This window comes from Indicator indicator, chromosome 7 (genome assembly GCF_027791375.1).
Source record: "Indicator indicator isolate 239-I01 chromosome 7, UM_Iind_1.1, whole genome shotgun sequence".
NCBI classification, from domain to species: Eukaryota; Metazoa; Chordata; class Aves; order Piciformes; family Indicatoridae; genus Indicator; species Indicator indicator.
This window is the reverse complement of record NC_072016.1, coordinates 31,562,532-31,574,434: the sequence shown is the minus strand read 5'-3', so window position 1 is coordinate 31,574,434 and position 11,903 is coordinate 31,562,532. Positions and strand designations below refer to the sequence as shown.

At 43.0% G+C, this 11,903-nt stretch overlaps 1 protein-coding gene across 1 annotated transcript; it reads left to right on the top strand.

The window, feature by feature from the left end:
- Positions 1 to 437: 437 nt before the first annotated feature.
- Positions 438 to 8,399, top strand: EEF1AKMT2 (EEF1A lysine methyltransferase 2). Its single transcript, XM_054382716.1, is given in 7 exon segments — positions 438 to 547; positions 783 to 848; positions 1,378 to 1,492; positions 6,051 to 6,158; positions 7,035 to 7,251; positions 8,196 to 8,284; positions 8,287 to 8,399. Coding segments are annotated over 7 exon segments (744 nt in total). The 3' UTR covers positions 8,326 to 8,399.
- The last annotated feature ends 3,504 nt before the right edge of the window (positions 8,400 to 11,903 follow it).

Here is an 11,903-nt window from a genome sequence, read left to right as displayed (position 1 = left end):
TTCTGACCCTTCTCTGTACATGCTCCAACAGGTCCATGTCTGTCTTATTCTGCGGGCCCCACAACTCGACCCAGCACTGCAGGTAAAGTCTGAAATCGCCTCTGTCCCTCCTGCTGCTCAATACAGATCTTCCCGTTACATAGAGCTCTCCGCTTTTAAATGCTAAACTCCATGCTCATTACTGGTTCGTTTTCAAACTCAAGACCTGATCCAATCCCTCAGTCTAAATGAGGTCATTTGGAGCATTACCGCTTCTTACAAACAAAACTATGGAACGTTTGGATTTTTTTTTGGCTGGGGGGGAAAGTACTCACGGAGCCGGCTCACGCCGGGCAGGAAATCAGAGTCCTCCAAGAGCCAGAGCGGCGGCCGCGGGGAGTCCCTCTGGCCGCTCCACTCTGTGGTACCGAGGTGCTTCCGGGGCGCGCTGGCCGGGCATGGCGGTGGCCGGGCAGCCTCCCGGGTGCCCCGTGGGGCCGGGGTCGGGCTCGGGGTCAGGGTGCGGGGAGGAGCCCTTCAGCCCCTCGGTGCTGGGCACCAGAGAGCAGTGAGTGGCGGGGCCGCTGCCGCGGGCGGGGAGCGTCGGTGGGTCAGGTCCAGGCAGCTCTCCGGTGTTGGAGGGTCGGGCTGTGCCCCAGATACTTTGGCAACCTTCAGCCTTCCTTCTTCGGGCATCGCCAGTTTGGTATCTGGCAGACAATGTTCCCGAGTTCCTTCCCCTCTTTAATTTTTTTCCAGTATTAATTGCAATATCCTGTCTTTTCTCCCCCTCCCGACTCTAGCTGGGATGCTGCATATGAAAGAGAACTGCAGACTTTTCAAGACATTGGAGATGCTGGGGAAATTTGGTAAATAAAATAACTTCACCAAAGTTTCTATTATTTCATTATGAAAATACGCATTGTGAAAACACAGCCAGTGATTCAGTGGATCACTGAATACTTCTAGGTGTTGGCAGATGTGAGGAATTTTAATCTTGAAGCCAGCAGTTCCTCTCTTGCCTAATTTTGCAATGCAGATTCCAGAGTTGCGCTTTGACAGCTGTCATTATACTGAAAGTGGGCTGGTAGTTGTATGTTGCTTTCAAAGGTGGTTTTTATCCCTGAGCTCAGGTTTAACTGTGCACCGTGCTGGTGCTACCATCTTTTTTCATATATGGAGGGTGTTGCCTCCCAGAGTTGTTGTTCCAGTGAGTTTTAATTTAAATTAATTTCTGATTAATTTAAATTTAAACAGAGGAAACATGGAACACGAGCTATGGCAATTATAAGTCAAGTGTTTTAATAAAAGATGCTTTGCAAAAGCTGGAGAGAGGGGGTGATGAAATAAATTTACTGTATCTTTTATAACATTTACTGGAGCCCTTGTTTTTCATAGGTTTGGAGAAGAAAGCATGATGCGCATAATCAGATGGCTGGAAAAACAAAAGGTCCCCCTTGACAGCTCTGTGCTTGACATTGGAACTGGAAATGGTGTTTTACTGGTTGAATTGGTTGGTATATTGCACAGTCTGCATTTCTGATATAGAATCAGTGCTCCAAACAGGGCAGTTTAAATACGGTTCTCACAACTAACAATAGTAATTGTGGCAAGCTGTCACATAAACAAGTAACCTAAATTAGAAGTTATATTTCATTTTTTTCCCCATCAGCAGAACACTGATCGTCAGGTTTTATATTTTCATGCGGTTTAAGAGCATAACTGCTGTTGGTATGGCTTGAAGAACATCCTGGGACAAAGATGAGGCATAAATGCAAGGGACTGCCAGAAACTCCTAGTATCAACAGTGCCATTATGGGTGCAGACCTAGGGACAGGGCATGTATGTTGTTTTACCAAATGAAAATATTGACTTTTTTTTTTTTTTGCTAGGCCTATTCCTAATGTCTTGCTAATGCCCAGAGTGTCAATACTTCACATTTTAAAATTTGCACTATTTCTTTACATCCATCAGCATGAATATCCCTTAATTTAACTTTCTGTTTTCCTGCTTTTAAAAATGCCTTTCTTTTCATTGTTGTGTAAAGCACCCCCAGATAGGGAAATGGGGTCGACTAATACACAAAGGTCTCTAATCTGCAAAACCAGGCCTTTTCTCCTGCACTGAGGTATGACAACAATACTTGTTATTGATGTAAAATACGGATAAACCCAAGGTTCTTATGTCGATTACTTAAAGAATCATTAGCAAGGTGCAGGTTGGTCTCTTCCTAGCTACAATTGATAGGAAGAGATGAAATGCACTCAAGTTGGCATCAGGGGAGGTTAAGGTTGGACATGAGAAGAAAATTCTTCCCTGAAAGGGTTCTCAGACACTGGAACCGGCTCTCCAGGGAGGTGGTTGAACCTCCATCCCTGGAAGTGTTTAAGACACAGAGTTATGGTGCTGAGGGTCATGGCTTAGCAGCAGCATTATTAGAGTTACATATAATTCCATCAGGGTGGAAACACCTAAGCAGATATATCCTGAAATGTTATAATGTTGTTACTATACATTGATGCTGGATGTTAAGGAGTTCCAGGGGTTTTAATTTTCCTAGTTTTGATTGAATACTCTCCTCTAATACTGGAGGTGAGTGGGTAAAGAAAGGAGCTGTCATACTGTTGTAGTTTTTGTTGTTCTAGAATCTTTTACTGTAGAAATTGCAAGGGCTCAAAGTCAAGTTTTTAATGGATTTTTTTAAGAAGGACTTTGATTTTAGAAGAGTTTAAAGCCTTTTGGGGAATTTACTGCTACATTGTAGCCCTAAAGAAGTTGCATCATCAAAAGGAGAAATTGTTCATCTCATTAAGAGAAATTAGCTAATCATTGTTGAGGCATCCAACAGGAACCCCTTATTTACATTACTTCAATTTTGTACTGGCCCCACTGACATTCCTGAAAATTATTTTCATTATGTAATGGGAAAATGACAGGCTGTTAGCTTTTAAAAACTACTAAACTACCATGAAAGCACGCTTCTCCCTTACATTAAGCATCTCAAAGTTCTGTGGTTGCTTTTAAAGGAAATTATCAATTCAGTTCCCCTTTGGAAAGTGATTTCAGAAGTTACATTGTTGATTGTTGCTAAATAATTCAGAATCTCACTTGCTTTGTGGATGTAAAAGGGATTTTTTGTGGTGTTAGCTCTGAAAATCAAGTTACAATTCTTTAGGCAAGGACATAAGCTACCGCAGAAGAGTTCTGCCACCGGAATTGGACTCAATAACATCATAGCAGCACTGAAAGCCAACAGTATCCTGAGTTGCATCCCAAGCAGCATGGGCAGCAGGTCAAGGGAGGGGATTTTGCCCTTCTCCTCCATTCTGGTGACACCCCACTTGGATACTATGTCCAACTCTGCAGCCCGCAACACAAGAAGGACATGGAACTGCTAGAGCAGGTCCAGAGAAGGCCACAAAGATGATCAGAGGGCTGGAGTACCTCTGCTGTGAACACAGGCTGAGAGAGCTGCGGTGGTTTAGTGTGGTGAAGGGCAAGGGAGACCTTAGAGCAGCCTTCCAGTATTTGAAAGGGGGCTACAGGAGAGCTGAGAAGGACTTTTTTACAAAGGCATGGAGTGACAGGACAAGGTGAAAGAAGCTTGATTAGGACATTAGGAAGAAATTCTCCATGAAGGTGATGAGGCACTGGAACAGGTTGCCCAGAGAAGTTGTGGATACGCCCCCTCTGGAAGCGTTCAAAGCTAGGTTGCATGGGGCCTTGAGCAACCTGGTCTAGTGGAAAGTGTCCCTGCCAATGGCAGTGGGGTTGGATCTAGATGACCTTTAAGGTCCCTTCCAACACAAATCATTCTATGATTCTCTGACGGAAATGACAGTGCTGAAGAAGGCAGCCAGACTCAGTCATGTAGGACATTAGTAACATCTCTTTAAAAGCTACCTGGTTGAGAGTGCATATAAGGTTATCACTAGAGCAGGAGGAGGTGTCATGGAGTGCAATTTGTTCAAGAATGTTGGGCACTGGCATGCCATGAACCATAAAGGAAAGTGCCTGGGAGTAGAGTAAGGAAATTACTCTTAAACTGGGTCTACATGAGACATTGCCAGTTCCAGCAGGGCATGTTGCACAAAAGGAGGCGTAATAGCCATCTGAAAAGCAGGTAATAAAGCAAACCCAACAAAGTATCCTGTGTATCCTGTGTAAATTGGCCCCAGCCAGAAGGCAAAACATCCAGCGTGTTGCTAAATGGCTTCTGCGTGCACACTGCAGGGGTCTGCCTTTCTCTGAGCTCCAACAGAAATGCTGCTGGAGGCTTCCTCTTTTCTTCCTTCTTGCTTTGAGGATCTGGGATACATAAGTGGGACCCCTTGCTGGTTTTATGTGTGCGGTAGACTGTGGTCCAAACTTCAGGCATGACCTAATTCTTCTGTCTTCTAAAAATTCCTACTCTTTTAAGGAAATATTGCTGCCACATGGAACTCTGACCATTTTCGTTGTTCCTGAGTGTTGTGGAAGTCAACAGCATGTAAACACTTAAGTGAAGCGTGTTCACCACCCAAGTGGTGATGTCTACCTGGCAGCACTAGGGGCAGGGCTAAGATTGCAAAGTACCTTCTGTTTAATCTACTCTTTCAAGAAGCAGCAGCAGAGTCTTTATAAACACCTCCTTCAGGACAGGAGTCCAGTTGCAGGATGCAGTGTGGCCACATTTGGTGCTTCAGTGAGTGGTCCCTTCCTGGCCATGTGTAATCAGACCGTACAGGTTTAGCAACATTTAATGTTGTTTATCCTTAAATTTACCTTATCTGCCCTGGAGCCTATAGGAGTGAATGGGAACTCCCTCAAATGACTCAAGCTCTTCCTTTCCAAACAGAGGAGCTGTTGTGGGAACTCCTCTTCCACCCCCAAGTCCTCTGCACAGGCATCTCAGGAAGCTTGGTTTGCTCTGGGGAAGAACGTGGGCAGAAGTCTGAGCGATATGCTGTTCTTCATCAAGTGCAAACAGCATGGTCTTTGTGTTCAGCTGAAATTAGTCCTCAATTAAGAACAGCTGGCCAGCACGGAGCTCACATGGACTGCTGGAAGGAGGAAGAACCCTTTAAACCATTCTCCTTGTATTTTTCCTCGCTGTTGAGGTGTCAGCCTTTGGAACAAGTAGATCTGCAGCCAGTTGCTTCGTGCAAGTTAAAAGTCCATGTATTGTTCAAAACCAAACCCAGTCCTCCTCCCTCTCCCTGCTATTACTGCCTGCAGCTGGCTGTAAGATCATCACTCTTCCTGTTATGTCTGGATCTAGCCAGACCAACTGACACACATGATAGCCTGATCTGGTTGCTTCAGCTTCTACCTCAGAGGGAAAATGTGTCACTGCACCTCTTCCACGTGCCCAAATCCAACCTACTTTGCAGAAGCACTGCTGGATCTCAGTGCCTGAGTTTGCTGAAGTGCGTTATTGTTATCTACTCCAAAATTAGATTATCAGAAAGGCTCTGGGTGCTCTTTTATGTGGTTCATATCCCACCTGAAAACTGCTGATACATAGTCCTTGTAGTACACAAAGAATTGCATTCAGATAGACATTAGCATGAATTATTAGAAAGACATAAGGTTTTGCAGTGGATTTCTGTACTAAGGAAATGTATTACTACTCTGTACTAAGGAAATTTATTAAATTATTTGGGTTATAAACCAAATAATTGCTCAATCTCAAATGTTATGTAAGCGTCAGAGAGGTTTTCTTACTATTTTTAAGCATTCAGCCTTGCCACACATTTTCATCAGCGAAAATTCCTGGTTTCTAGGTTACTTTTGGTGCAGATAAGAGAGCTTTTTCCTGTCCAGCGTGATACTTTTCACAGTTCTGCTCAATTTTCTACATAGTGATGTAAACCAGCTTTCAGTCAACAGTTCTTTTGCTGAGATATTGGGCAGAGCGGAGTTATTTCAGCTATTTAGATCTTGTAATGATAAGTAGAATAAAAGTGAGTAAAAGGATGGGGCGTTTTCTGCCAAGAGGAGAAGAGATGAGATAGATTAGAGATAGGGAATACATTTGTGGGATAAAAGTATTGCTAGCACACTGATTAAGATTCTCTTCTTGTGTCTAGGCAAGGTCTGGCTACACTAATCTCACAGGGATTGATTATTCTCCTTCTGCAATACAACTTTCAGAAAAAGTAAGAGAGAAGGAAGGGATGTCTCACATTAAATTAAAGGTAAGTTTTGAGAGAAAGTTTATTGAGGAACTAGAAACCAAGATGAAATGACCTAATTGATACTGAGATGTGCTCAGTGTACTATAGTAGTGATATCTTTTGAGGTTCATTTGTGAGAGAACTCCAAATAAATCTGTATTTACAAGAAGATTTTCGGTTTTATTTTTCTGTCTGTAGCAGTTGTTAGGGCTGACAAGATTTCCTTGCTTCTGGCAAGGAGCAGAATAGTGGTTTGCCATTTGGTGAGCTGTATTTTTCCTTCTACATTCTGAATTTCAGATTTGAGTTACAGGCTTTAACCTGTGAGTGCTAGAACCCTAGAAGCTGTGGAAGTCTGTGGAAGCTGGAGCAGGAGATAAGACTAGGTGACCTCCAGAGATCCCTTCCAGCCTTAGCCACCCTGTGATTCTGTGACTGCCTTTCATTCTGAGTTCTCTCTCTCTGGTGCAATGTTTTATCCTCCAGCTCTGTACCTGTGTGATGTCTCCATTCCTGTATGTCAGCTATAATCTCGTGGCAGGCGCTGTCTGTTCTGTATTTGTACAGTGCCTAGCACACAGCACCTAGGAAACCAGGGATCAAAGTACAAATAATGATTTAAAGAATGAACTTCAAGTATGTTATTTGAGCTTTAAAAGGGTAGGTAGATAGAGGGGCTTTACAACAAATAGATCATCATGTAATACATAGAGAAGAAAGAAGATGACAGAGCATTATGGGTGTGGAAAGCCTGTGAGTTACCCTTTCGTAAGGACACCTACTGTCACCACCTTTCCTAAGGTTTGAGACTTTTTATTTTAAAGTATAGGTTTGCATTAAAGATTCAGGAGCTCCTGAGTTGAAGATTGTTTTCACAGTTGTAGGCTTCTGGTTTAGGTAGAAGACTTCCTGGCTCCATCAGCTGAGCTGTCAGGATTTGAGATTTGCATTGACAAGGGGACATATGATGCCGTAAGCCTCAATCCTGATAACGCAGTGGGGAAGAGGAAGCAGTATGTGAGATCTCTCTGCAGTGTATTGAAACCAGAGGGCTTTTTCCTTATAACATCTTGCAACTGGACCAAGGAGGAGCTGCTGAACGAGTTCAGAGAAGGTAAGCAGTTGAACAAAACTAACTTCCTCACTGAAAGGGTTCTCAAAGGCTGGAATAGGTTCCCCAGGGAGGTGGCTGAATCCCCATCCGTGGAGGTGTTTAAAAGAGGCAGAGATGTGGCACTGAGGGACATGGTTTAGCACCAGCCTTGGTAGAGTTAGACAGTGGTCAGACTTCATGATCTTAAAGGTATTTTCCAACCAAAACAAGTCTATCATTTTATGATCTGCTAACTTACAGCTGGTCAATGATGCAATGGGTGAATTGCAGTGCCTGAGTTAGCACATTTTCTTTCTTGGATCAGGATTAGACAAGGTAAAGCCTCTAGTAAATGCTTCAGCCTATCTTCCCTCTGCTTTCCTCAAGAATTACATCTTCTGCATTTGCCAGTGCCAACCTACCAAGGGACGAGAGGCTTGTGATACTTAGGAGGATGAAGATTTCAGTCTAGTTACACTGGAAAAGCGTAACACTTTTCCTCTTCTGGGCCTTTATTACCAGACCCAGTTCATCCATCTGATCACTTTGAAATTGCACTAACTTTGTTACCCGTGTTTAGGGGAACTGGCAAGTCTGTGGCCATGACCTTTCATGTCACCTCCTCAGTGACTTTTCGGAAAGGTTTAGCTCCTGCATTTCATGCCAGAGGCTTGAAACTCATCATGGATCTAACCAACCATCCCTTCTAGGGACTAAACTTACTGGAAAGTTACCATCTCTTCTGCCATTAATTTGCGTGAGTCAGCCAGCTAAGTTTTTTGTTATCCATGGAACAGTTTCAGCTGTGTAAAGCAGTGGTGCAGTGCAGCAATACAATACAGTCCTATAAACTTAAAGAGTAACTGACTTTTCCAGAGGAATCAAGAATGGTTTTCAAAGGGTTATCCAAGAGGAGAATAAAGTTGCTTCCTTCTAATAAAAGCATTTTCATTTCTGTTTGGCAGGATTTGAAATTTTGGAGGAGCTGCCGACGCCCAAGTTTTGCTTTGGAGGAAGAATTGGGAATAGTGTAACAGCATTGGTTTTCCAAAGGAAAAAAAAGTGAGCCCATCCCTCTTGGATAAATTAGATTAGTTGAGAAAAGACTGAACTTTAAACCTGACAGAAAACCTCAGATGTGTGTAAATAAGTGCTTTTTGAGTACACAGAAAAATACCATCTATGGGACTCCAAGGGACTATAAACCATTGCCCTAGAAACATTTCAGCTTTGCATAACTCGCCTGTAAATTTTGTCCTTGCTACAACCTCACTTGTTTTAGGGAACCACGAGTTTGTAAGTGAAAGAGAAATAAGACATTCTAAATAGAGAGGCTAATGTAGCTAAATGATGTTTGCATTTGGAACATGAATATTAGCTGGTATTTCATTTCTGTGTTGGTAAGCAGTGACCAGTAGAGGTGAAGACAAAGCAAAAGTCTCATTTGTCTTTGGTGTGGTGTAAAAGGGAACAAGCTTTTGCAATTTAAGTGCTTAAATCTCATTATTTTCTTCTTAGGTGAACATCTGTGTAGCTGTTAAGAGGGAAATTAATCCAAAAGCCACAGCACTTACAAAAAAAAGGACCAGTTAGTGCTTTAAATTCTGATTTTCAGAGCTTCTCAGACTCAGTTCTGTCTCCACTGAAATATCCCAACACTTTTCTCACAGAGGGAGTGTTTTCAGACTTACTTGCCTGAATGTCTATATGCATGGTCAGGTATTTTCACTGATGTCAAATACATGAAAGTGTGATGTTACTGGCACGGGACATCTGCCTCCTCCATTATGAGTTTGCTAAATAGTAATGCCTGAAGAACCAACAATGACTGTATGCTTTCCAGTGAATTTCTCAGGAGAGATTTTAGCTTGCATAATTCCAAAAGAATTCAAAGCATAACTATCTGTTCCTTTTCCCCTTAGTTTTAAATATCTTTTTTATTCATCGCTTTTCTTAATTTCTTTGCCTTTATTTCTTCTCTTGCTTTGTATTTTCAGAATACTGCTTGAAAGCAGAAAAGTGAGATTTCTTTATACCTTGACATACACATTTGTGGGTTACAATCCACTCGTCCTTTCAAACATCATGGAAGTCCTGTTAGGCAGTCAAGTTTTGTTTCACAGGCAAGGTCATGTTTGCTTATCAGAGAATTACTTCTCCTGCTTTCCAGATTTCTCCTAGTTCCTACGGTTCAGGAGATCTTTAAAAGTCAAGAAATACTTTTAGCCCTTGGCCAGGATAGGAAATAAGGCAGTATTTTCAGAGTGGTGCAAAGTAGTAATCCTAAATTTGACATCTTTTTGCAAAATGAGATATACTGGTTCCATTGGAAGAGTGGTTTATTAGCAGTGGTGAGAAGGCTGAGTCCCAGCGAGTATCTCTCTGCATATTTAGCCAGACTTAGGTTCCTACCTCCAGTGCCAAAGCCATGGTCTTGTTGCCATTTGGGTAACTATTGCAGTAGAATGTACTCTTAAATTCAAGTGGTAATTCAGGCAGATGACTTTTCTGATGGAGTTGAGCAAAGGATTCAAAGTACTGATAACAAACCCAATGAAAAGACTATGACTTTTTTGAAGGCCATTTGCCATCAGGTAGAGTTAATACAAGAACGTTTTAATTGGCATGTACTCTGGCAAGATGTTTAGGGTGTCTCTTTTATTCCCATATGTAATTTGTGCTGGTTGCACAGGATCACAGCCAGGCAGGTTTTGAATCTCTCTAGAGAAGGAGACTTCCAGCACCCTCACAGGAAAGAAGTTTCCTTATGCTTAGGTGGAACTTCCTGTTCCTATTCCAGTTTGTGCCCATTGCCCCTTGTCTTATCACTGGGCACCACTGAAAAGAGACTGACCCCATCCTCTTGAGCCTCACTTTTTAGCTATTAATCATCATTGATAAGATTTCCTCTCAGTCTTCTCCAGGTCTCTCAGCCTTTCCTCCTCAGAGAGATGCTCAGTCCCTTAATCATCTCTGTAGCCTCCACCGGACTCTCTGTCCCTCTTGAACCAGGGATCCCAGAACTGGACACAGTACCTTATATGTGGAACAAATGCAGCATGTGAAATACATTCTGCTATTGTTTTACTATCTGAGAACTGTGTATGTGTCTTCCCTGTCAAATACGAGGTTTGTGGGTGGTAAAGCTAACATCTCAGACGGATCTCAACAGCAGTTGAGCCCACAGACTTTTCCTGTAGTACCAAGTTTGAGCTGGATGATGCTGCAGAGCTGGCATACCTTTCTGGATCTGGGAATAAACAGTTTGGTGTAAACATAGGCAGAACTGAAAGGTTTTATGTTCCCTTGTTGATCCACAACATGCAGAAGGATGAAACTCTCTCAGGGCTTTCTGCCTGGCATTGTAAGCCTTATGCCAAACGCTGAGATGCCTGGAAGACTGGAAAGGAAAGGAAGCTGTTGGCCAGTGTCCTCCATGGGGATCCAAGAGCCTGGAAGTGAAGTCTTTCTCCTGAAGTAAGTAAACCTCAGGATTGGATGGAAGTGGTAGTTGTGAGCTGGATTGTGCAGATCAAGGTAGCCTTTCCCTCTGTACTGATCTTTTCTTCCAGGAAGATGGAAGATGGCTTTTAGTACATCAGCCCAAACAAGCAGCACCTCTACCAGTATCTGTTTGGTACAGCTCAGACATCTGATACCTGCTATTGCAAATCAAGCTCCAGTTAGGGATTCTCTTTTGAGGCATTTACTGGGAGAGGTCATTGGATTGGTTGGAATGTTCTATCCTGGATTTTTACATGAAGTGAACTGCCAGAATGAAATATCTGAAAGAGGAGGCCAAACACAATAAGTATTGATTTGAGATGTGACATCTAGGGGAGTTTCTACACATGGGACTCTGATAGAGTGTAGGGTAAGTAGGTTCTCCAGACAAAAGATCTTTTGCCCTTGCAGCATCACAGTACTTTCTTGAAGTAGATACTTCTCTGATTATGTTTATAGACATTAAAAAGTGAGAAGTACCATTCATGAAAATCAGGACACAACTGAATGAACCAAATGTTCAGAGGGAAGGATAACATACCCTTACTTCTTGACTTCCCTCTGGATAACCGAATTGGTATTTATGAGAAAGCATGGTTGATGAGAAGCTCAACATGAGCCAGCAATGTATGCTTGCAGCCCAGAAAGCCAGTCTTATCTTGGCTATATCTAAAGAAGCATGGCCAGCAAGTTGAGGGAGGGAATTCTCCACCTCTGCTCTCATGAGACCCCACTTGGGGTACTGTGAGACCTCAGCGCATGAAGACTATGAAACTATTAGAACAGGTCCAGAGGAAGGCCACAAAGATCATCAGAGGGTAGTGCACCTCTGCTATGAGTACGGGCTGTGAAAGTTGGTGGTTGTTCAGTCTGGAGAACAGAAGGCTCCAGGGAGAACTTAGAGCAGCCTTCGAGTATTTGAAGGGGGGTACAGAAGACTGGAGAGGCACGTAGCAACAGGATGAGGGGTAATGGAAGAAGCTGGATTTAAGTTAGACATTAGGAAGAAATTCTTCCCCGTGAGGGTGGTGAGGCACTGGACAAGTGGCCCAGAGAGGGTGTGGAGGCTCCAAATCTGCAAGAGTTCAAGGTGAGGTTGGGTTGAGCAACCTGGTCTGGTAGAAGGTGTTCCTGCCTGTGGCAGGGGATGTGGAACAAAGGATCTTTAA